The following is a 27,672-nucleotide window of genomic DNA, read 5'->3' as shown; positions in this document are numbered from 1 at the left end:
TCATGCGACAATTATTCACAGCTCACTAAATTTATGTTGAACTTTTTTTTTTTGTGAACATGACAAAAGAAGAAAGGCGCTCGCTTGGACATCATGCTTCGACATCATTGTCATTTTTCTTATCTTTCGCACTCTTTGCCTCTCATTTTCTATTATTATTGCCAGCTAGGTATTGTGGTTGCGCGCGTATAAAAACATATTTATAAAATAATAAACATCATAATAAAGACATCAAACCGTTCGCTCGGTCATTCATTAATTCACACGAGACGACGACGCGATTTTAACACATTCCGGCAGCGACAAGACAACTGAAGATGAGCAACAACAAAAAATATTCATAATCCCATGAGGATTACATGCGTCGTCGATGAGAAAATAATCAATTTTTTATCGCGCGTATGGTTTTTTACGCAGAATTGACAAAAATTGATGATAAAAAATATTAAAGGTGACACGAAATGTTCAAAGGTGAGGCGGAATAGCGGTAATTTCCGAATGAAAAATTGACATTTTTGGCATCCAAAATCACGAAACATGCGAGATTATGTTATTTTCTGTAGTTTTTTATTTTTTTTATTTAATTTTATCTGTAACTTGATGATGATGATGTTAAACAAGCCAATCAAATTGTTATTTATCGTTGATTATAAATAAATTGATTAATCCACTTGTGTGTCGTTTGTTTGTTTTTTTTTTCGAAAAATTGAATAAAATTGAAATAAAAAGTATTTCCTGATGGAATGTGAGTTTTATGATGTCTTACAATGTCTCTCGGCAACCCGCTTGTTTATTGGAATATTTTACGATTCCAGAGCATGTCTAGGAGTTATCTAAGCACGATCGCTGTCCGTTGTGGTTAGAGAAGAAACTCGTCGTAAAATAAGTGACATTTTTATAGCTTGAACTGCGTTTCTACGGAAAAGTCATAAAAATTTTAGAGTAAATTGAGACATCAGAAAAACCTGCTTCAAAGAATTTTTAGTGTTTTGTACTTTAAAAATTTTTAGAATTCTTTTATTTTCGAGGATTTTTAATTTTTACGAGTTTTGATGCATTTTTAAGTTATTATGTGATTTTAAAATTAAATTTTTTTTTTTCAAGTTTTTTAATTCTTTTTTTTATTAATTTGATTATTTTAAATGTTGACTTTTTTAACATATTTTCTAAATTTTAAATTAATTAATTTAATAAAATCAATTTTTTCCCATTAAATTTGCTGCCTCAAAATTTTTTTAATCAAATTTTGATCAAAAAATTTTTTAATTAAATATTTTTCGTTAAAATCTAAATTTTTTCAGCTATTTTTAATTTCTTTTAAATTTCTTAATTTTTTTCAGATCAAAATTTGAACAGAATCTTAATTTTTTCAGATTTTTTTTTAATTTTTAATTAAAATTTGATTTCAAAAAAATTAAATTTAATTAAATCTTTTTAATTTTTTTTTAGATTTTAAATTTTTTTCAGATTAAAATTTGTTTTTTAAAAAAATTGAAATAATTTAAATTCAAATAAATTTCAATAAAATTTAATTTAGCTTTAATTAAATAAATTTCAATAAAATTTAAGTTAATTTTAATTATTTCAAATTTTAATTAAATAATCAATTTTTTCTTTAAAATCTTGGTTCAACTGATTTTTCCTTCATTTTAATTAATTCTGTTTTGTTCTCAATTTAATCACATTGAGGCCAACCACCTGATCCCCTTTCGATATTTTTGTGTCACCTTTAATCACCGTAAACTCGATCAATCGTCTTCAATTTCAACTCTTTAAAATAAAACCATCAAAAGGTCGTAAATTCCTCAAACGAGCTCCTCAAACTTGTTGCTCCACGACACTTTCCACCTTATAAAAAATCAATTTATACCGAAATGAACTAATTGGAAACGTATTTAACGATTTTATTTTTATTTATTTATTTATTTTTATAGAGATTCGTAAAAAAATGACAAAAATTTTGATAGCAGCAATAAATTTCGATCATTATTAGGTACATGAAAATATTTTTTAACATTTTTTTGTTTTTTGTATTCAGTGAAAGGAGCAACTAATTTGCTTAGATGCTTAACTATTTGGCACGAGAGACTCATTAATGCATTTTTTTTCTAAGCAATTTCTATTATTTTTTATGCAACATTGTAATTTTTTTAAGAAAAAAAAATAATAAATAATGAACGCACAAACATTGCACAAATTGGCACAAAGGTGCTACTACTCACTCGTTCAATTCATTTGAAAAAAAAAAATAAAATGATTGTAATCGGAGATACTTGAGTAAGCAAATTGTTCATTCATGCATTTCGAAAAAAAAAATGCAGAATCCACGTTTTGGTTCGATGTTGACGTAAATGACTCGTCGGAGTGTTGACTTCAATTGTGAAATGTTAAACTTTTGGGCTTCCGGTTGAAAGGTCTTTGAATTTTTTCTGCATTTGTTCCGATGATTAGTTGAGAAAATTCGCAACGTAAGAAACGAATCAAATCAATTTTTACACGCCTTTAACCTTTTTCGAAAAAAAAAATTCAAGCAGATCAGGAGAATGTTGTTTGTTTGTCTTCTTGTCTTGTTATTGTCTTCTGGTGTGTATCGCTCTTCGTCATTTATTAGCAATAACCAACTCTTTTTTTTATTATTTTATTCAACAGCTCATCACATTACCATACATCACTTGATTTTATTGTCTTCACATCTTCACGCTCATATTCAGGGAACACCTTTTCTTCGTATTATTATTTATTTATACAAACAAACAAACAACGATGAAAAAGAAAAAAAAAGTTTTTTAAGTAATAGTAATAATAATAACAATAATAATGAAGCTCGTTGATCTAACAAACTTATAACTTTTGTTGCTTCGCGCATATAAAAAGTATCAAATATAAGAGACAAATTTGAATTTAAATAACTCAATTACTGACATACCGGCACGTAGCACAAACAGCAAGTGGTTGTCAATATCTTTGTCTATTTTACGAACTTTATGACGGAGTTTGACTCATCAGCCATTCATCCTCGTCGTCTCACATTTGTGTGGATTAGTAATAAAAGTGCACGTTATTTTTATCTCTTTATTATTTATTTTTTTTATTTATATGGAAAAAGTTGTGGAGATGAGATGCGGAAATGTGACAGTTACCCATTGAATTCGTTCTTAAAATAATTATTATTTGAACATTTTCAAAACTTCAATAAATTTGAATTTTGAAATTTGCATTTAAATGTCAAATTTAAACTTAAATTTATTGAATGACTTTTGGAATTGGTTTGATTTTTTTTTTATTTTTGGACAAGATGATAAACATCAGATCATCGACATCGAAAATCCAATTTAAAAACGATCGAATTCCAACTTTAAATTTTTATTACCTCTGAACCTATCAACTTTTTATTGCCTTTTTGGGGCTTTCTCGCGTTTTACCTGACGACTTTAATTTTTTTCATTATATAACGAACGTTTCAAGAAATCTTTGATACATTTTTTTGTTTTCTTAATCCAGATGAACATTTATAAAAAAAATAAATGAAGACAAGTGAATGGACTAATAAAATTTTTAATCGACTTCTTGACAGTGAAAAGCAATCAAAGTTTGTCCGGCGCGCATACATATCTTTCAGAAGATTCGTGATTCTGAGAAGTTATTAACCACGTGACCACGTGTCTATTTATCGCGGGTTGAAAATTGAAATCATCCAGTTCTCAATAAAGTAAAAAAAAAAACAAAACGTGCATGATTTATTTTTTTTTTTTAGAAAGAAAGAGAGCTGTCTAAACTTTTAACACGTTTATCTGTCTATTTATCCACTTATTCATCGCAGTACACTTACGCGCTACTTGCTTAACGAAAGACAACGAACGGAAAAAAGATATGATTAAATATAGAGATATTTATACACAAACTATAAAATAAGATATAACAAAAAAAATACTAAATTGAGATATAAAATTGATGATTAATTACTTGGCGCGTTAGTGTTGCTGTAAACAAATCCAGCCGACTATCGACAGAACGAATGCTAATATGCAGGACGGTAATAAAAGTGTTAAAAACGATAAAATAAAAACTCTCTCATGTTATTTTGAATTTTATATCATTCTCATCATCATCATTTCTCGTGTAAAGGAGAGTCAGGTGTTTCGCGTTCTGACAACGAAATAACAAAAAAAAAATAAACTAATCAATGCTGTGAAGCGATGGTCATGCAAACACAATGCTAATCTTGACCTTTGTCGGGCACTTTTGTGACCTATTTGGGACGTTTATATGGGTTTGCTTCAATGAATATGAAATGTTTTTGTGTAGCTTAGACATTCTTTTTTATTTTCATTTCAGCCTAGTTCAATGTACAATGTGACCAGACCACTATACTTGAATTTTTTTGTAAGGTGATTATTTCTTTGGATATGAATGTCATGGGTCAGGCGTGTGTTTCGTGTAGACACAACTTACTTATATGGGTGATTCTTTGTATTTTGTGTAGATTTTATAGAGTGAAATACTAGTAGAAGTCAATCTACCGTAAAGTGGATAAGTGGCGAATATTAAAAGTGGATCGGAAGTTGTTGAAATTTTTTAAAGGTTTGTTTAAGAATAAATTTGCGCTTTTTTAAAGATGATTGTTTTAGTTTTTTAAGTAGGAAGTATTCAGATTCTAATTGGTTAAAATTTTAAAAATTATCAAAATGTTACCAATTAGTTTTGGTAAAATGAATATTAAGGACGAAGAAGTGCTGCAAGGTGATGTTAGTAAAAAAGCATCGTAAATAAATAAATCCAGAATCTGGAGGATTTCGATTTTTCACTGAAAGCTTTCGATTTATGATAAATTAACCCACCGGACACTATTTGTACGTCTACTTGTTACTAAGTAAGATAGAACTGACTTAGTGAAAAAGACACTTTTATTGTCTTTTTATGATGCCTGTGGCCCCAGATTTTTGATATATTATGGTGCGGTGGCAGCATTATATGCATTCAAATTACTTAAAACTAACACGATCTGGTGACAAATGAAGATTCGGCGTTCGATTGATGAAAGGTATGAACGAACATTGATGAAGCCTGGCGTAGACCCTTTTTTTTCTGAGAAAGACGATCTGGTGATAGCAGCTATTGATCTTTTTTTGTAGCTTCTTCATAAAAAGATTCCTCAAAAGATTTATATCCAAACTGGAGAGAATTTACATTTATTTGAAACAAAAACTGTAGATTTTAATAGCTTAAATTACGAATCGATTGCTGAAAAATTAGAAAAGTTAGATACAAATGATAATTTATCAAAAAATTTTAAATTACCATTTAGACTTTAGAGTCTATTATTTACAAAATTTATTAGTTAATTTAGATTTTCCATACGATGTTTACAATTTCAGCTTATAGTTAGTAATTTCAACCTTCAAACAATAATCAAAAATATAAATTTTTTGGCGTGTCACCATTAATTACTCAACGTGCATTGTCGCCGTTTCTCCAATTAACGTCAGTAAATTATTCAATGACATCTGACCGCAACCACACAATTCCTCAATAATGGAATGTCAAAAGCTATCTAGTAAGTACATCAAATTTCAGTACAAAACCAAACACAAACAACAACGAAAATATTATTATTCAAAACCAACAAAAAAATGACACCTCTGACAACTTTTTCTCTAGATGCACGCGATCTCTCCGAGAATGGCTGATGGTGATGGCGTGAATGTCATTTTTCTTTTTTATTTACAATATTTTTCATCATTTAAATACAAGTAGCGAAAACAATACAAATTGCAATGACACGTAATCAGAGTTGTTGCACATGCATAATCACCGCAAATCGCATTCAAATTCAAGCTGGAGAGGAGAAAAGTTGAAATAAAAGTCACAATGCAGAAGAAAAGAAACGAAAAAAAAACAACAAAAAGTTGCAGATAAAAAATGCATCTACAAGTAAAAGTAAAGGGCACGAGATATTCAAATTACATTACAATTGCATCGCTTTGGAGTGTCTCTTTGTCGACGCAGAAAATATATAAAGTACAAAGTCGAGCATCAATTGTGGAATCCATACAATTTTCTATGCACTACACATGATGATGACATTTAAATGTGTGGTGTGGTGTGGTTAATAAATACAAAGAAACGACGAAGACGACGGAGGTATCTCACATTTGTCCCATTTTAATTGCATCGTAAGTGACTTGTGTGCGGTGTCATGACATTTGGAGAGAAATGTTGAATGCAGCGCAAATGACAGGAAGCGTTCTGTTTATTTTACTTGTTTTATTGAGAAAGCAACTCTTTTTCTCTGTAGATGGGTGCAATGGCAGCACAGAAGAAGACACAGATAAATTGATTCGTCACAATATTTGACTGATGACATTTATTCCATCTTTAACGATTCATTCATTTCCGCAATCGCAGCAGCAGTATGGAAATCGTCAACAGCCGTCGATCTGTCGTCGTTACACGGGTCGGGTTAAAAATAAAACTCTATCGCTTTATGCATTCGATCGACAATATGTGTCGTGCGAGCAAAAGAGACACAAATCTGTGACCGTAAGTCATAAATAATAAAATTATAATAATGAGGAGGCGTTTTCGGGCATACATTAATGTGTTGTGTTTTTTTTTTATTGTTCAATGACTGCGGATTATTGAGTCATACGAATGGAATAAAGATACCTCGTGCCATGCCAGCAGAATTTACAATAAAGTTCGCTTGTTAGTCATCCACGTTAAATGTCAGCAAATTACGAAAATGGATGTGGATTTCCTGTCTTTTAAGTACTTTGCTTTCTGTATTCGCCACTCATCATAGAGCGAAGAATCGCCTGTGTCACTCTAAGCTAGTACCAAAATACAAAAGGCGTTATCCATTTATGGCGTTCGATAAGAAGGTAGACTTTTGCCCCCTCCTCTGTGTCTACAGGTAAGCCACTCCCTCTACACTTATAATTTTAGGTAACTTTTTCTTATTGATTTTGTTTGCTAAGCCTCATGTGTTTGAAGAATACGATTATTGTGCAAAAATTTTGAATCTAAAATGAAGACTCGAAGTTATTTTTCTATCTCGGCCATGAAACTTTTTCAGCGAAAATGTGTCCTTTTTTGAGATACCTTCTAGATTTAAGTTTGAAGGGAGTCAGCTCAGTTCATTAGCCGAACCGAGACTTCAAATCGTGAAAATTTTTTTATGATTGGCGGTGGGAGTCATTTCCATCTCCATCTGCATAAATTAAGCCTGATCTAGGACAACAAAATAGTTCTAAATAGATGTCAATATTTTCGTCTTCATAGTAACTGTTTAACAAATTTTTCTCCGAGAACTAAGAGAGCGACTCCACTAGAGAACAATGTTTATATAGTTAAATTTCAAAAATAGGACATTACAATAGTCCCGATAGTACAAAAATCCACGACTATTGGAAATGAGGTACAGGCATAGTTATTCAATCATAAAGGTAGATATAACAGCCGAAATCATGACAAGGGTTGTTTGATGGTTCCACTAATGGAGTATCCAACTTCTCCATTTTCCAAAAAATTTCCAAATCTTATCTGAATATCATGAATCAATAGTGTTTGCCTATAAAAAAAATATGGAAATTCTTAAAAGTTTATCGATTTTTTATAAGAGACATTCTCATAATTGGTTTTGAAGAAATTTTGAACTAGTATTTGAGAAATTCACTTGGATTAATTTTTTTTGTTCGTCATCTCTGATGGAAATTCTTCGTCTTCTCTTTGATCAGAAGCTATTAATTTAGAATTGATTAGACCTACGAATCAGCATCATTAATGAAAAACGCCATAATTCTGTAAAAGAACACAAAACACACCTCAAAACTGGTGATGTGACCGAATTGCTCTTTGTACTTGTCGTTGCTCTTGTCTTTCTCGTTGGTTATTTAACGACACTTACAATATTTATTTTCTCATTTAATATTTGAAGTGAATAAATAAACGTCGTCGTTCAGTTGTTTCGGATTTCGGTGTGACTGTCTGACACAGGAAACATTGAACTGCATTTAAAGTGATTTGATTATTATGCCATCATCATCATCGTCGTCGTCTTTGGCGAAGAAACTGATTTCATTTTAAAAACTCATCAAAGTTGGATGGAAAAAAGTGTGTTAACCTCTTGACCTGCGAGAGTAACAGCACTGATCTTTCCTGCATGCATCTTTCCATTCACTTTATAAATTACATGTATCTCGTCCCGTATACATGGAATTATGTATTAAAAGTAATAATAACAAGATTTCCTCTCGTCTTCGTCGTCGTATGTATGAAATGTTTGCAGTGCACGCGTAGTTGTACAGAAAAAATAAACATTACAAAGGTTAGCAAAGACGAGAGTAGCAACACAGACAGCCAAAGCAACGTGTGTAGACTGATGGATAGAACAGAAGGCAAAAACTTGTAATAATGCGATGCAACAAAGTTTATAAACTCTTGTGTTGTATTTAAATAGCTTGTCATGTCATAAATGCGTCTCTCTTGCTTGTGAAAAATATTTATTTTAGTTACTCACAAAAATCGAGGTTCTCAGGCAGAGAGATACAGAAGACAAGCCAGGCATGAATCCTTTGTTCTTGCTGCTCTGACTAATTATTGAGAAATTTCTTTGTGTCTCAGAAATTGTAGGTCGAGCAAAATCCCCACAACTGTTCAAGGTGATTGACCGATAGAAGTTTGAAACTCGTGTCACCAAAGATTATTACTCATAAATACACTTTTATGACGAAACTCTTTATCAAGGACTGATTTCTTGTTGGTGCCCTTTCATTACATTGCCAACAAAAAAAAAAGCTTATCTTATCGCTTAACAAAAAAAAATGTTCGAAATATTTATTTTTATGAACGAAATGACGACGCACTAAGGTATGTGCTAATTTTTTCCGCTGTTTGTAAAGTAAAGTCAATGTTCTACTGAGCAAATAACAAAAAAAAAAGTTCATTTGATATAAAAAAAAAAATTGTCTGAGATCGCCCCTTGATGTGTTGGTGTGAGTTGATAAGTTTGTTGGCCTACAATTTCAAACAATTCGTTATTTTTTTTATTATCGCCCTGATAAGAAGTCGAGCCATGTCAGCCAATGATAAAAAGTCCTTTGAGCGGCAATGTGGTTCAAAAATCGTGTCATGTCATTTCTTATCAACCGTCACAAGTACACGAGTTCTCCACAAAAAAAAAATTGTAAAATAAATCTAATGTTTGAACAGTTGTTGAACAAATTCTGTAATTCAGGCTCTCTTTGTGTGTGACAATAATATTTGTAATAAGTAATAAAACAAATAAAGACTCTAACGCTGTGGTTGTAACTCTTGGCTTATAGCTTATGGCCAAAGAGCTGCGCGCTAACAGATAACAAATCACGATTTTACTGTGAATTATAACAAATTGTGTTAGTTTTTACACACACACGCGGATTACTTACAACAACGTGGCAAAAGTTGAACAAAAGTCCGAGCAAAAGTCAAATCACGATCTTTTATTTGTTCTTTTCTTTCGCTCAAAAAAAGCTACTCAGACCACTTTTAATTAAATCATTAATAAATTACCAATTTTATGTGAATTTGATCCCAAATGTGGACGCTTTATCATGCAAATTTTTATTATTATTTTTTTTTCTTTCCAAAGAGATGTTTGAGTTATCTGTCTTCCTCCTCCTCTTGTTTGGTCATGTTCGTGAATATCAGAAAAAAAATGTGAATCATCTTTTTTATTTAAATAAAAAAATGTTTAACAAAACACTTAAAATGTATTCAAATGCAGTCAGTTTGGGAGACAAGAAGCCAAATTAATGCATTTGAATGTAAAATTATGATTTTGATTTAATTTTATTAAAAGATTAACTATGGAGAAAAGAGAAATGGATCAAAAAATGGTCGTAAATCTTAGAAATTTAGGCAAGTGGTCGCCTGAAATGACATTGATAAATTTATGTTTTAATCAAGGAACCGTTTTTATTTAGTCGGGCTTTTTAGTTCATTAAATAATTATTTATTGCATAAATATTTTTTTTTAATTTTAATTTATTATGTAGGTTGATGATTAAAAAATACTTATTAAAAATTTCGATGAAAACTATTGAAAATCTGAAGAAAAATATTTCTTAAAAATGAAAAAATCAAAATTAAATATTTAATAAAAAAAAAAATAATTTATTTAAAAAGATTTATTTTATTTTTATTAAAATATTTTTAAAAATTATTTATTTAATTTTTTTTTATTAATGAAATGATAAAAATTATTGAAAATCTGAAGAAAAATAAGTTTTAATTAATTTAAATTATTTTTTTATTTAAATTTAATTATTGAATTATTTTTTTAAATAAAATATTTAAAATTAGAATTCAAATAAAATCTCAAAAATTTTAAATTAAATTTTTAATAAATAATTTAATTTTGTTTATTTTATTTTTTTCTACGAAAATTTTACTTGAATATTTACTTCTTACTTAAAAAAAAAATTCCAGGAAAAATGCAAATTTTTATCAAGCTGCGTAATTTTTTTCGCCGTACTCAACGCGTGACGAGCAACCAGACAATAGTTCAAAAAAGTTCATAAATTAATCACTTACCTGTCAAACTGTAACAAAATGCTGGCCATACAACAGGTGCTTCTGTATCGATTTCCCGCATGATTTCCAAACACAAACTTTATATAATATTTTTTTTTACTTTTTGTTTATTTTCTATTTTTCCTTCACGTTTCTTCAAATCTTTAATTTTTATTCATATTTTCACTTCAAATAATTTCTTTTTCAAAAAATGATTTCTTTTGCGACACTTTTTCTTCTATTTCACTTGATTTTATTTTATTGTAACTCTTGACAATTTAACCTCATTTCATCATCATCACATGCATCGAGTGTTATGTACTTATGATAATTTCATGTACTTTAGTCATACGAATATTTCGCCCGTGTCGTGTTTGAAGTTTATAGAGGTTGTTGTTATCTTTACACTCGTGTGTCAGTTACGACGAAACGAACAAAAATGTGTGTTCACTGATAAAACAATAATAATAAGTCATAAATGTAAAAAATTGTGACACATTTTTCATCTACGACGCGGAATTTTTTTTATTTTTTACATAAGTGAGACCTTTAGTGGCGTGATAAGACACGTTTTATCCTTCAAGGTAGCAAAGAGTGGCGATAAAACTAAATTGTCGATCATCAGTCGCGTCCAATAAAAACACTTTTTTGGCACTTGTCTATTACTATTACGCTTGCAGCGCGGTCGGTACCGAGACTTTTGACATACGAACTATTTTATTTTGCATTTCACAATTTATTTGCCGTCTCAAAAATATCTGTCTGCGCGATAGCCATACGCGACAGGCAACAATGTAGTTACAATGTAAGCTGCTTATTGGCACTTGTGTTGACACTATGCCACGCTGTCGGTCGTTGAGTGTACTGCGAGTCTGAAAAAGAAAACAAAAATTTTTTGTGCATTAGAAAACTACGTCGTTCATCGGTTCGCTTCGGTTAGGTTACGCGAAATAATGAGTTTGAACAAAAATAAAATTAGTCAAACGAAAGAAAGACAAAAAAAAACGAGTCAACTTGTTGCAGGTCAATAGGTACAAATACCAGGTTAGTGTCGTTCGCGAACGTCGTTAGATGCGGCAGACACACATTTTTCGGGTTATTTTTGACTTCAACTGCGAGAGAGGTGAATGTGGAAAATGTGAACGAGTGTGTCGATGATGATGATGACAAAATTTTTTCGAGACACAACATTGTAGATTTGGCATTTGTGCCCTATATATTTCAATTGTAGGTGACGCAGGTGATGTTTAAATAGTTTGTTCTGGCAGCGACGTAACGCGGGGAGTGATTAAGAGATTTTTCTTCGATGAGATTTGTTGATGGATTGATTGACGTTTCAAATCGACTTAGACACTCCAGGTGTAGTTTTAATTTTTTTTTTCTTGCTCTTGAATGTTAGAAAAGGTTAAAATTGTGACTTTAACGTATTGAAGTCGTAAAAAGTTCTTAGCAAAATAAAAAATTTAATTAAAAATATTTGTTTTGACATTGAAAGTGAGACTTTAGACAAGAAATTTATTATTTTTGATCTATTTTGAAATGAATTTTTGATTTTTTGGAAGATCATTTTTTGTTTTATCGATTTTTTATAAAATATAAAAGGAATTTAAAAAATCACATTTTGGTTTATTTGATTAAAATTTAAAACTAATTATTAAAAAAATAAAAAAAAAATTTTAATGAAAAAAAAAATCAAAATTGAAAGAAAAAATATTATTTTAACGAAATTTTCTTGATTTAATTTATTTTTATTTATTTTACTTTTTTTTAACTTGGTCTTATTGTAATTTCTAATTTTAATTTATTTTTTCTATTTTTTTTTTAATTTAATTTAATTTTTATTTTTTATTTGTAATTATTTAATTTTAATTATTCTTTGCCGCATGTCAAAGAACGTAAAAATAATTTTTATTTTCTTTTGATCTAAAAATTGATCAATTCAACGATATTTAGAACGAATTAATTAAAAAAATTATTAGATAATTATTTTATGGCTTATTTTTTTAATTACGAATTTATTAAATTTAAAAAAATTAAAATTTTGAAAAAAAAAAAATTTTTTTTAAAAATGCATTTTTATCAAAAAAATAAAACAGTAAAAATAGTAAAAAATAATGAAAAAATTACTTTTTCATTAAATATTTTTTACGATTCAAAAATATTTCATTTAACGATAAAAATTTCATTTTTATAGACACCAAGCCCTTTGAAATAGTTCAAATATTGACTTAAAAATCGCCTTGACTTTTAAATTTCCGCATTTTTACTTCAAATAAGCGTAAAATAGTGACTTCTTAGCCTTTAATCGGCATCAACCTTCGTCAAATCCCACTCAACTTCAATAAAAATCCTCAATTGCAACTTCCTGCATACACAAATCTGACCCCAATCGTCACATCCCGCCTACGATCTGATCAAATCTCAGTTCAAAAGTTACTTTTCGTTTTCTTCGCATTCATAAAATACAACAACCGCAATGTAATTTATCTATTTCCTTCAATGCTGAAGTACAATATGTACTTTTCGAATTGAGACCGTAACGTAAAGCGAGAGAGAGACAGTAAACAGCGTAGAGAACGATCTTTATCTAACGACATTATAGGTAAAGTACACTACTATCATGTGGCACAAGTGTGTGTACTCCGGTCATGTAAAAATTCTACAAGGTCAAGTGTTTTTTAACGCCTGGTACACCAAGAAATTTGTCTCAATTGTGTGCAGCGAGCGTTGCAATCTAACGTAATAATCTTGTACGACGACGACAAATAAATATTGTTCGCTTTGTACGAAGGAAAAAAGAAAAGAAGTGCATTGTATGGGCTGCCTGTCATGCCAAGTGCCTCGAATTGAATTGAAACTCAATTGAATCACGTAGAAAATTGTAAAATTTTTTTTTGTACTTCTTTTGACTTCGTCGCTGATGTCGTTGTCGATCATTATTTTAATTCAATAAAAAAAAAATAATATGAAAAAAAATGTAAACCATTGAAATATGGTATAGAGTCGGTGATTTGTATCCGGCCTTTTCCACATGGATAATCATGTCACCGAAGTGTAAATATTTTTTTTCTCTCTCTCGAATCTATTTTGTGCTTCAAATCGATCGAGTTCACTCGATAGTAGTTTACCTCAAGTTTGGCTTCGTTTTGCGTTCTCAAAGGTTGAGAATGTGCACTCAACGACGAAGGAAGAACGAACCGAGGAAAAATAAAAACATTTTAATATTGGAAATAAATTGAGAAAAAAAATTAATTTGTTGTTTGTAAGTCAAGTGAATCCGCATTCGAACGCCTGAACTGTGACCAGGTGTGACGAATATTCTTTGTATAGCGACACAAAACAATCAAGATCGAGTGACATACTTTTTTTGAGCGACTTTTTTTGTTTTTTTATAAAATTGTCTTCAAATGACTCGTAAATACGACGAAAAGTTAGCATCGTTGGACGTCATCAATTAATTTTTATTTTTGAAAAGCGTGATTTATGTTTCTCAAATATTTGTCGTGATCACTCATTAAATTTATAAAATAAATAGGCTGGGACGAGGAGGGAAAATGTTTCATGTTTGCAAAATATATAAATTTTTAAATTAATTAAAGAGCAAATTTTAAAATTTTCTACAATTTTTTAAAGTACTTTTAAATTTTTATTTTTTTGAAATCTTGTCAAAAATTAAACAATTTCTTCTAAATTAATAAAAAAAAAAAATTAAAATAAAATAAATTATTTAATTAAAATTTGTATTAACAATCTATAAGATTTTTATATATTTTGTGTTTTTACATTTTTTTCTAAATAAAATATTTCATTAAAAATATAATTAAATTTCAATAATTTTTTAAAACAAATATATGTTTAACTACTTTTTAACCAAAATTATTTTTTTTAATTAGGTAAATAATAAATTTTTAATTTTTTTTTATAATTTTTTTTATAATTAAATTAATTAAATTGAAATAAAATAATAATAAATAATATAAAAATAATTAAATTAGTTTAATTAATTAATCATTAATTAAAAATTTATCAAAAAATAATAAATAAATTTATTTTTAATTAAAAATTTTTTAAATTAAAAAATACATAAAAAATTTTCCAAAAATTGCTTCAGCCTAAAATCGCAAAAAAAAATATTTTCATTGCTCTCGTTTAAAATATTTTGGCTTGGCACCGCGATCTCATCAACCGAAATCCTTGAACATAAGAAGTTTATTTATTTATTCGTTCATCTATTTGACATTTTCCATTCTTAATATTAATTTTTTTTTAAGAAACTGTTTGCTTGACCTTTGATCTTTTTCATGCCTTCCCTTTCAAATTTCTGGCTCTCTCGACGAATTCAAATGAATAAGATACATTCGTCGTCTCGTCAACCACAAACATTTGAGAAAAATAATAAGAAAAAAAATCCACCTCGTGTAAAATCGTGAATTAATAGCGGAGGAATGAGAGCATATGTCACACACTTTGAACGTTCGTTGCTTCATACACACGCGAAGTAACAAAGACATGACTTTACACGAAACACAAAAAAAAAATATTTTTTACACAAATAGATAAATAAATAAAAGTATGTGTGATATTTATTTTTGTACATACGAAAAATACCGGAGGAGATCATGTAGAGATGACTCGACTCGCGCGGTGATGTTGGTGACAAGAAGAGAGCAAAACACATTTTTTTGTGTCACATGCCACACAGAAAAAAAATAATTTTTTAGAGTTACTTTGACCTTTTGCAAATTATTACGATATTCGACGACGAGAAATTCAGAGCAAGCGACGCAATGAATATTCTCGATATACGCGAACGAGTAATTAAAATGTCACGACCTTTTGCGTCAAATGATAAAATATCGTTTGTCGTTCGTTCGAGTTGATTCAGTTCATCCAGCGGCGCGAATGAGTGAACGACAAAATGTGACCGAACGCACGATCGAGCGGATAAATTTTGCTTGCTTTTTTTCGCCGAACGGAGAACTTTCAGTAATATGTGTGAATTTGTATTTATGAGTTGAATAAATAAATATAGAAATACTAAGTGCTTGTATGATGGGCAGTTGTGGGCATTTTTCGAATATCGCGACGTCGTGCTGAGGCAGTGGACGACGGCAACAAGTACAAATCTTATCACACATTTGACTGGCGTGATAATTAGTGTAAATTTAAAACTGTTTGTATGACACGACGCGAACTACTTTAGTTGTTGCGCGAGAAAAAAGGGTTGGCTGTTTGTTCTAAGAATTCAGAAGGGAGAGGCAAAGTGTCTCGTGATCTCGTGCTGACATTTTTTCTATTGTTAAAATTTATTTTTGAGCTTTTAGCAGGTTTTTAATAATAAACAAAGGCTTTTTGTGACATAAATTAATTGATTTTGAAATAAATTTAATTTAATTGATACTTTTAATTAAAAAATATTTATTTTTTAAATCATTTTTTTAAGTACAAAATAAGCTTTGAGAGTTGAAATCAAGCTAAAAGGCTCTGAGGAGATTTTCAAAAAAAAAACTTTTAGTTTCGATACTTTTAAATTCGAATTAAATTTTGTTTGTTTTTTTTTCTTAGATATTTTTATTTTATTTTTTTATTTCTTTATTTTTTTTTTTTTTGACAGAAAGTTATTTGGAATTTTTTTTCTAATTTTTCATTAATTTTAAAGAATCAATGAAATAAAATAAAAAATGAAAATGAATAAAAATAAAATATTTTAAGATTTTTTAAAAATAATTTTAAACCTCTCTTCTTTTTTTTCTCTTTCGTCTTCTTTTTTAATAGAATTTTTTTTTGAAACTTCGAAAAATTTTGAAAAAAAAATCTTCAGAAATTATTTTTGTCAAATACAAAAACAATTATATGGAGCGTGACATCCATTGACATTTTTGATCTAAAAAAAATCTTTAATTAAAAGCCACGTAATGGCATTTTCAGCTATTCCTTGTTTATTTAATTTTTAAACATGTACTTTTAAATAAACAGTGAAATTAACTATAAAAGAAATTTCTTTGGAGCTAAAACTCTCAAACGTAATTTTAATTCTTATCAGACTTGAGCAAGTTCTATAAAAAAAATTTAAAAAAATGAAATTCCTAGCATTGTTTTTGACAATTTTATTCGCAATGATCTCCGTTTGCTACATGAATCCCGTGGATAATGGTTCTTGTGACGCTTCAGAAGCAGCTGACGAAGGATTTTGCTACCCTGACGCCCCTGACGATCAATTTACAAGATAAATATTTTTGTGAGTATTCCAGGAATAATAAAAAATAAAAAAAATATTAATTTATAATTTCTTTTTTTTTTAGGAAAAAAAATAAAAATTCATTCAAAATAAATTTTTGGTTCTAATTAATTTTTTTAGCTAATTTTTTTAAATTTTTAAAACTTATTTTTTTTTAAATAAATTAAAGTACATTTTTTTCATAAATAAAATATATTTAATTGTCTAAAATTTTTAAAAATAATTCACAAAAATTCACCAATAAATATTTCCTTCCGTTTTTTGATTTATTACTAGCTGATGTCAACCCCGTCTGTCTTGTCGGTCGTGTCTCATCTCATTTCTCTCTCCACACATTTAAATATATTTCAAAGAAAAAAAAGACAACCACTCTCATCATTAATTCACCAATTCAGTTTTTTATTAGTTTTTTCAACTTTTGCTAAATTCTTTAATAATAGCTTATAATTTTTATATTTTTATTACCTTTAAATTTTTGGTCAATTATTTTTTTTTTATTTTTTAAGCAAAAATAATAATAATCGAAACACCTTCGCACTGTTTTAATAAATTTTTGTTTTCAATTTATTTCAAGAGTTCAATAATAATGACTCAAATTTATGAAAAAATTATTCAATGTTGTTTCTGTGTGTTTATTAATAGAATATTTTAATTATTATTGCTCCGCGCTTTAATTCTGTAGACACTCGAATTTTTTTTATTATTTTTCTTTAATAAATCTGTATGTTTTCACATTTATTAGCAATCATCATTCATGTTTCTATTCTCCGAAATTATTTTTCTCTATATTTGTGTGTCTCGTTTTATTTTTGTTTTTTTTCTGTTTATTTATTTTTTTTTCTGTATCATTCACATTAATTTTTGCTGAGATTTTAATCCATTTGTTGTGGTTTTGCGATGAAATATTTCAACTTTTATGTCAACTCATTGATTTTTTTGCAGTAAATCACTGAAATTTTACTATTTTTCGTACTTTTCGATAATAGTCAAAACAATGTTACAAAAAAAATACACAAAAATAATAATAAAAGAGATAAAAAAAAATGTGTAATCGCACGAACGAACGTTCACGTCTTACGTATCAAAAGTGACTAAACTTTATTTTGCCGCATTCATCATCACAAACGTACGTATTTTTATTTTCTTACAAATTGTTTCAGTGTATTGGTAAAATATTTGTAAATACGGCGAGAGAGAGCGAGAGACTCAGAACCTACTAAGTCAGTAAATATCAATGAAAAATACTAAAAATTTTACCATGGATTAATTTTTTCGTTCAGTAGTGTTGGTGCGAGCGATCGTACCTTGCCTACTCGTGTGTGCGATAAAGTTGAACGATTTTCTGTCGAAAATCCAATCAATGATCGTCGTCTACCTGTGTTCGTCGTACTTTTCGTGTACAGAACGACTGCATCGGAGGAACAAGTGCTTTTTGTTGTTGTATTAGTTCGCGTCGTACCTTTTATGAATGATCTCGTTCGGATATTTTCGGGCAAAAGGCACGTTGCGTACCAACACAGAGACACGGGGCATTTCATTATTTGGGCGAGCACTACTGAAAAACTGCATAATTTTGTGCTAATGTAAGTAAAATATATTATTTGAGTGCAGCGCGCTGTGTGCAGGTAGTAGTATGATGTACGACGACGGTGAAAAAAAAATTCATTCATAAAATGTTGGCTGTTTAGGTTTAAGTATAGGTAAAGTAATAATAATAAAATAAGTAAAAGAGAAGATTTGAAAAGAAAAGAGTTATGTTACTTACAACTTGATGTATGTATTAAAAAAAATATTTTTTTTAGAAGAAGGAAGGAAGAGAGAAAGGGTTAAGGATTTTTTTCTGAGATTCTTTTTTTTTCTCTCGCTTTCTTAAAGTTCGTCAATTGGTTCGTTCGTTTGTTCGTTCTTCGTTAAATTTGTCCGTGACCCTTGTGGCTTTTAGCTTTTTCGTAACATTTTTGACCGTTTGACCTCTTTCATTATATTCGATAAGTTTCGCTTATTAAAGGCATGGAGTGTTTGTGAGGAAGTTTGAACGATGAATAAATGAAGAAAAAAGTAGATGGCAACCGGTTTAGGGTTTTGAAGTTGATTTTTTAAAAAAATTAAAATATAGAAAAATATTCATTGAATTCTTAAAATGTGATGAGGTTTAAATTAGAAGGTAACAAGATTTAAAGACGTTTTTTAGTAGTTAAAAATTTAGTTTCATATATGTAAGTATATTATTTGGGGTAATTAAATTGCCGAATATGCTTTAAAACTCCTATTTTTTGAAAACTCTAAGAATCAAGGAAACAAGGAATTTCTAATTTTTTTTAATTTTCGAATAAAAAAGAAAAAAGTCAAATAATAAAAATTATGAATTTTGAATAAATATCAAAATATGAATTAACTTATATATGCAAAATTTCAAAAATATTTATTAAAAGTGATGATTTCTACTCAAAATTCGATGTCCCTACTTCTTATGTTTTGAAGATTTTTCTGATAGTAAATTTATCATATTGTTTGGTTTACCTCTCTATTCAGGTTCATGCCTTACAATTTTACGCAATTTTAAAATTTCTTATTTGAATTTTAAGAGCTCGTTTTGGAATTTTTTTATATTTTTTTCTTTTAAATATTTTTTGTTTTTTTTTTGTATTTTTGTACACTTTTAATTCAAAAATAATTTACTAGTAATAATAACGTCAAAAGCTAATGAAATTAATTCAACAATTTGTAAAAATTTGTTTTTTTCAAAAAATATTTTTGAATTATTAAAAACTAATTTTTCACGTATTTTTAAACATTAAATAAAGTCAAAAAAATTTAGATCATTTATTTTTCTCAAGTTTAAGTTAAAGTTTTTTTTGTAACTTCCAGTCATGGAAAAAGTGCAGGAAATTTATAAAAAACATTAAAATTAAAATTAAATTTTTTAGAATTACTTATAAATGCATAAAATTGACTTTTTTTATTACCTTGGCTTAAATATAATTTTGGGAAATGAGTTTGGTTCCCGGGAAAAAATATACTTTTTCCACATCTGGTAACTTCTTTATAGTCGCTAAATAATATAAAATTAGTTTTCTGATTGTATATCAAATAAGTTGAATTTTTGCAGAAAATGTTAAATTTTTACGGCTTTTTGGTAAATAGTAAAAAAAACTATTAAAATCTTAGGCAAAGAACATAATATAAAAACAAAAAATAATATAAAAAATTAAATAATAAAAAATATATATATAATAATATTTTATTGTCGTGTTCTTCATATTTGTACAATTTTTGTGACGGACTAAATAATCTACTGTAACGCCAGGGAGGTGGCTTCTCACAAACTAATTTAATGTACAATGTTGTCAGAGCAAGATTTAAATTTCATAACTGTTTTAATTTCAAAAAATAAAAAAAATAATATTTCTGAAGTCTCATACGTAAACAGCTTCGCTATTTTTGTAAACAAACTCTTAATAAAGTCATTATTTTGAAACTTGAATTAAAAAAAAATAATCAATTCTTTCAATTCGTTTCTCTGCCTCAATCCAAAATATCCTTCATTTTTTAATGCAAAATACTTACTTTTACTGACTTTTTTCTCTCCAGGCTCAATTGTTTCAATTTTACTCTCGTTCTTTTTTTTTTGTAATTAGCTCCTTTAATAAAAGTTTCTTAAAAATTACGTAAAAAATCTGTCATTGCCACGTGAATAATGATTCAATTCAATACCAATACCTTTTACAGATCACTCACCGAATTGAATCGTTGTCCATTAATCTTTCATTGTGTATTGTGACAAAAAGGTGAAATGCCTCCGGAGCTACAATAACAACTAATTAACAGATCATGGAAAGACCATTAACACAAGTTTCCTTACATATACTTACCATTCCAATCCACTTCGCTCCGCACACGGAACATTAATTATATCATTTTAGTAAAGTTATGTGACAAGTTATAGGTTCATCGTATGATGGCTGCGCTACTGTGCTGCATCTCATTTAGGAGAGCGATGTTGCATGAAACAAATTAAACGACGAACGGTCACTTTGCTCATGTCTTACAACCATTTTGAACGGCTCGCGAGCGTAAATCAGAGCATGCAGTTAATCAATTAATAAGTTAATGAACTTCTTTAAGTTTTATAGCTTGATTTTTTTTTTCATCATCATCGTCATTGGTCGACGACACACAACGGACAACAACATAGTTCAGTGTATTTTTATCAGCTATCTCGCGCTCTGCAGGTAAAATATATAGATCGCCTCTTAAAAACGTGTGTGTCGTCGTGTCTCTTCTATTTTTTTTCTACGTCGCGTACAGAAATACCTTCCAACATCCATTTATGGTGATGAGATTGAACTTGCATAAATTTTCTGTTTTCACATTTATTATCATTATATTTCTTTGGTCATTCGCATATACACATTTAATTAATTTAATACTAGATCGACCAGAAACTGTAACAAAATCCGTTGACTTTTTATAATTTTTATATTTATTTGAAGCGAGCGAGTCGTTAAAAAATATTTGATGCGCGTTTGAAGCAAAAACTTGTAAGTGATTTGGTTTCAGAGCATAAAATACTTTTTTTTTTATAACTTTCACCTATCACCACATCGTCGTCAGCCGTGAGAGGACACATGTTGATACGATTTTAATCACCTCCGTGGAAATATTTTGTGTTATTGGCAGATGCTGTTGACTCGTTACTGCGACTCGTCGTGAATACTCGATTATTATATGTTGTAACACGTGATGATTTTGCGGTGACACCGGTGATTGACGGATATTGGAGTTTTAAGTTGATTTGAGTTTTTACATGAAACGCGCAAAAATGTGAATCAACTTTGAACCAGTTTTTTTTTTTGACATGAAGTGAATTAAAGATGGTAGGTAGGAAATTATTTTTTTTTATCAGTAAGTATTTAATGAAAGTAAGGTATTTTTTTAGTTATAATTAAAGAATCGTATTTAATTTAATAAAAGGATAAAAAAATTAGCAAAAAAGGTACCTACAAACTTTATCAATGAAAAATTTTTACATTTCATCTAGAAATAATTTTTAAAGCAAAATAACGATTTTTCTCTAAATATTTTTAATTGTGCTTCATTTTTTAACTATAAAAAATTTTTGGTTTATAAGATTTGAAAAATTTTTGAATTTTGGAAAAATAAAAATTTTAAAGAAAAACTATTTTAAATTATTTTAAATTTATTATAAAAATTTTCGCAATTTCAACAATTAAAATTATTAAGTCTTTTGACTGAAATTCACAAAAAAGTTTTAAAATTCTTTTTTTTATGAAAAAAAAAATCAAAAAATAAGCTATTTTTTAATCTGATTGATTTAAATATTTTTTTATTTATTTAATTTTATATTTTTTTTATAAAAATAATTTTATTTTAAGTTACTTTTTTACTAATATTTTTTAAAATTACCAATTTTGCAATTAAAAATTTAAATATTAAAAATTAAATAATTTACAGCTAAAAATAATCCTTAAACTTTTAAATAAAATTATAAAAAAATATGATTAAAGCTTAAATTTTTTCCATTTTAAATAATTTTATTATTATTGGATGTCACCATAACTTATAAATTAAAATTTTTTTGTCTCAAATATTTTATTTTTCGGCAAAATTTGTATTTTCAAAGCTAATCCAACAAAAGATTTGCAACCATTATCTAAAAAAAAATGCACATTAAATCACAACCATCAATGAGCTAAATGAGCTTTATCGTCATTTGTCTTATTATGATAACACCAAACACTTCCAAACATAACAAAAACAACAAAATCAACGATCTCTTAATGCCATATCAATATTCAAACGAGTGCCATTTTGCATTTCTTCTAATTAAAAATGGAAAGAAAGCAATAATTTGTTGCCTTTTTGTATCCAAATTATCTATTTTAGGCAAAAAAAAACTTTTCCGCATAATTAAGCAAAAATTTGGTTCGTTATAGTTGTTTTTTTCTCTTCATATCACTGCACGGCGATAAAACATCGCGCATTTAATATTTATGTATCATAATAAACATAATTATACCATAAAACAACACCATTCGTATCAATATAATCATCTGCTCTATTACCTCGTTATTATATTATCTTATATTATTATAAAAAAAAATATAATATTTTTTTTTAGTTTAGTTTAAAACGGCTTAACTATTTATAAATAAATACACAAAAATGGTACAACGGTTATTATTCATCTTTTTCGCGTTGTAGGAGCTTGCCATGTTATTCCGCGCTCCGATCAAAAGGAAAAATAAGAAATGATTTATCTTGTTTAGCTATTAGCAACTATTTTTTTTTGCTTGCATTTGATCACAAGTAGTTTTTTGCTTGTCTATGAATAAACTGGAGTGCAAACACAACACACATGGGTTGCCATTGAATTCGACTGGTGGTTTGGTTTTGAACTGTTTACCATATTAGTTGCCTCAAAGATAATAAAAGAGTGAACATAAGTAAGGTAGGTGAAAATTCACATAAATTTACATATCTTTGCCATTTTTTTTTTGTTGTTTCGTTGTTCGGACGATGGTATAATAATGAGATTTTGATCGATGATACGAAAGATCATAAAATGTTTCAAAAATGTCAAATATGTGAAATTTATGGGATCACTTTTATGCGATTTTTTTTTCCTTTTTTTTTTGAATATAATTGGAGTAACTTTTGAATTTGTGTATAACTTTATTCGAAATGATGTTTTTCTCGAAATGGATTTGCATTGATTTCCGTGTTTTTGATCGCCATCAGCGTGAATTTGGGAGATAACAAGAGATTAGGCTTGTTTTGAAAGGTCTTCATTTACAAATTCGTGACAGCTTTGAAGAGGATGAAGAAAAATTTTAATCAGAAGCCACGTGGTTGTTAGATTTTTAATACCACGTGGTTTAATAATTTTTTAAACCACGTGGTTTTTAATACCAATATTTTTCAGGTCACGTGGTGTAAAAAATCAAAGAATCTTTATTTCAAGTCACGTGATTGCTCGAATTTCAGCGTTTAGGTCATGCGGTTTAAAACTTAAAGAAATATTAACCACGTGGTTTTTTCTAATTTTTAAACCACGTGGTTTCTTTGATTATGTTTACGAATTTCAAAAAACTTGGACTTCTAGTCATTTTTTTTATTGTAAAATAATTTTATGGAGTCGCCTGATCTCTTTTCTAAAACATCCTTTTGGTGAAATGAAAAAAAAAAATTATGAAAATTTCACTTAAAATGACCTTCAACAACCTTTGAGACACTTTTAACATCGCACAAATCTGATATGGCGCACCATTCGCTATCCCGTTATTTAGCCGACAATCGTACAAATAAAAATTTTCACGGTTCGCCGTTCTCATGGCTATCAAAATGTGCACAAGAAGTGCATCGGATCAAAATATTATGACTACAAAAAATTATGAATATTGTTGTTGTTGCCCATAAATAAAGAGAAAGAAATGCATCTCATTATCAAAGTCACTGATCTTTAAACTTGCGCACCGATGCACGCACCGTGCCCACTCTCGTATTCGAGATGTGATGCCCATTACTGATAAATATCTCGAAAAAAAAAATATTTTTCTTAATTTGCTTCAAATTTACACTAAAAACTCGTTTCATTTTTATTTATCATCCAGAAGAAAGGTCGTCTTCGTTTCACATTAAAATTTAATTAGCGAATTTATTTGATTCGAAAAAAAAATGTATAAAATTTTTCTGCAATCGCATTAAGGGAAAGAAAGGTTGGACGACGACGCATCGCGTAAAAGCGCAACAAAATACACAGAAGTTGAAAATTATAACGATAAGAGTGCGAATGTAAAAGAAACCGCTCTTAATGCCTCGTAAAACAGGTGTGCATGCAGCGCGACAACAGCTAGATGACACATGTGACCTATTGATCGGTTTCTGCGTTTGATCATTTTTATCGTTTTCAATTAAATATATGAAATCCGGTCGTTATAATATCTTTAAATTCCTTCAAATGGGACCTGCTTTAGTTGTCGCTTCTTCTTCTTCTTCGCTGTCTCGCTCGCACAAACGAGACAAACACTCATTCACTTATAGTCTTTAGATAAAAGTCATCACATATTCATAGGTCAAGTCATTAATATTCCATTTTACAATGATATCAAAAAACAGTAGCTCATTTTGATTCACTTTCGTGAGAAAGTAGTTAAGAGGTCGCGTCGACGACAAAGAGAAAATAATCCAATAGACGCCAAAAATTTGTGGCTTTTTGTTTAAAAAAAAAAACAAACTTCACTGAATCGAAATTCTTATTTATTGGTCTCTTTAATGGCTTTTCTATTCATATTTGATATTAATTTTATTCTTTACCACAGATTTTGGGCGATTATTTCCCCTCAACCTACGCACCGAAACATAACAACAACACTCGCTTTGAAAGTTTCGTATTAATCAGTGTCGTCAAGCAGTAGCTTAGTCTTTTTAATGGTTGTCGTTGTGTCGTCTTTTTACCTAAAAGGTCACTTTTTCAGAAGAAGATCTTCTTTTGAAATTTGAATATTTAAATTGAATTTTACCGATAAACGTATAGCGGTGTGTAGTGGACGAGCAATCATCACTCGCAGAGAACCAGATCACAGAGAGAAAATCAAGGAGAAGATTAATGATGGTTTCAGATAGACAAAATGTTTTGACTACCGCTTGTTTGTCTCTTTTGGTGGTTCTCATTTTAGTTGTTTGTTTGTTTGTGTTTAGTTTGGTATCGTACAGTGCTTTTCATTCATTCATATCTTTACGCGTGTGTTTGCCATTCACCTGCGAGTTATCAAAGAATGTACCCTGTGGTTGAAAAGTGTTTATGCATAGGTTTTAATAAGTTATAGGTTAAGGTTTTAATTGATTTTTTTAAACGCATTAGCTTTATACACTAAATAAGTTATGAAAAATCTAAAATTATTTTTTCAAAATTTAAAGTTCAGTAAAAATCTTTTTTTTCATTTTAAACATATTGGGCGAAAAATTAAGGGGTCAATTTGATCCCTTAAGGGACTTTTTTTATCCCTTAAGGGATCAATTTGCTCCATTGAGGGTTCAATCTGATCCCTTAAGGGATCAACCTGATCCCTTTTCGAGTAGGTCATCTGCAGACCAAAAAATTTGAATCATTCAAGGGATCATTTTGATCCCTTAAGAGGTCAATATGATCCCTTAAGAGATCAAATTGAACTCTTAAATTGACCACTTGAAGGGATCAAATTGACTTCTTAAGGGTTCATATTGATCTCCTAAGGGATCAGAGGGATCCTAAGGGATCAGCTCATCTTAACCGTTTTGGCGAGTACCGGCACATAATTGTTAAATTCAAAAACAAAGCTACGAAAAACGACCTTCTCGCAGCAAAACGTAAAAAAAAGATCGCTGCAAACGCCATAATCATTAAAGGGAAGCCTGCTGGATCCGTTAACGACACGATTTATTTGGACGAGCAGTTGACCTCATACACATCCACTATCCATTTTATGGCGAGAACCATGAAAAAAGAAGAAATTGTCAAATACGTTTGGACAAAAAACGGCACGGTATTTGTTAGAAAAGATGACGGTGACGATATAATAAGACTTCCAACGCAACAACATGCAGCAGCTTTCTACAAAAAAGTCACTGGGCGACATATGCTCCAACACGTCGACTTATCAAGCACTCTCTTTGATTATGACGATGACGAGGACCAGGATGAGAGCTCAAAATCACCAAATGAAAGAAATAAACGACAAAAAAATTAATTATGAGTAAGACAGTTCCAGTTTTTCCCAAAAAATCTCTTAAATTATTTTTCTTTCTTTTTTTCAATTAAAATTTAAATTTAGCTTCAAATTTCATCTTTTTATGGCAATTAAAGAAGAGGTAAATTGATTAATTGTGTTATTGTTGCAATATATTTTTTACAGTTGAAATCAGAAATTGCGGATAATCGTTTTTAGTTATTTTGAAAAGGTTATCAATATTTCTAATGAAGAGCACCATCTCTTAATATAAGAATTAAATTTTCTTCGACGCCTTGCTTTCCATCACGATATTGAACGATATCGTAATTCTCCTTCACAATCATGACCATTTCAGTCGTTGCCTCCATGTTTGTTCTTTGATTCGAAAACAACGCTCCTGATACATTAAATCTTATCAGCCGATGATGCTGCAGTCTTAACATCTTGTAGCTTCTCAATCTTAGTCTCTAATTAGCATAATATTTTGTGTTCAACTAAATTGAATAATCAAGAATCTTTTCCTTCTCGATGATTCTTTTTAATAGCTGAGTTCTTTGAAGAGTCAAAATACTGAAAAACATAAAAAAAGTCAAAGTTTAATTTTAATCAACAACTATAAAGATAAGTTTTTTAAATTACCTTCTTTAAAATAAGTTTGAAGTTAGTTCAAATGCAAATTTGAATAAGTACTTATTTTACAATAATTGTCAAAATAAACCACTTTCTAACCACTGGGCATTACTTTAGCCATTAATTAGCGACTTTTAGGTCAAATCTTGCTAGAGTAAAACTAAAAAAAACATTTCACATTTAAAATCCTCTCAAATTTTAGAAAGAACCAAATTAATATTTAAATTAAGTTAAACATGTGGGTTCTGTTTTTCTAGCAACAACTTATAATTGCCTCAATACGAAGAAAGACGCTGTTTTGTTTAACATAAATTAGTAAAAGGTCCAATCTCATTTGCTTGACTTTGTATTTTCTCACCATCCAAAGGTGATCACAAAGATCAAAGATTGAAAATATTCACAAAAAATGATTAAATATTCATTAAAAATTATTCGTCTTATAATTTATTGGCATTTTCTGTCATAAACAACAAATACGCGCCGAAAGAAGTGTAGAACACTCCTTTCACAGTTCATTCAAAA

General features: G+C 29.0%; 1 protein-coding gene across 2 annotated transcripts in view; it reads right to left on the bottom strand.

The window, feature by feature from the left end:
- The window catches only part of LOC134830131 (probable serine/threonine-protein kinase DDB_G0282963), a 64,681-nt gene extending 46,822 nt beyond the window's left edge, over positions 1-17,859 (bottom strand). The window contains exons 1-2 of one of the 2 annotated variants that reach the window (XM_063843512.1): positions 17,255-17,859; positions 10,573-11,423 (exon numbers count right to left, since the gene is read on the bottom strand). In XM_063843512.1, the coding sequence (XP_063699582.1) occupies positions 10,573-10,633 (61 nt within the window). In that variant the 5' untranslated portion in view covers positions 10,634-11,423; positions 17,255-17,859. Of the gene's footprint in view, positions 1-10,572; positions 11,424-15,150; positions 15,280-17,254 lie in introns of those variants that run through there. The other variant, XM_063843513.1, reaches the window with a different exon arrangement.
- Positions 17,860-27,672: the final 9,813 nt, after the last annotated feature.

The sequence above is a fragment of the Culicoides brevitarsis genome, chromosome 2 (assembly GCF_036172545.1).
Source record: "Culicoides brevitarsis isolate CSIRO-B50_1 chromosome 2, AGI_CSIRO_Cbre_v1, whole genome shotgun sequence".
Lineage (NCBI taxonomy): Eukaryota > Metazoa > Arthropoda > Insecta > Diptera > Ceratopogonidae > Culicoides > Culicoides brevitarsis.
The sequence above is the reverse complement of the archived record's forward strand: the minus strand, read 5'-3'. Positions and strand labels throughout refer to the sequence as shown.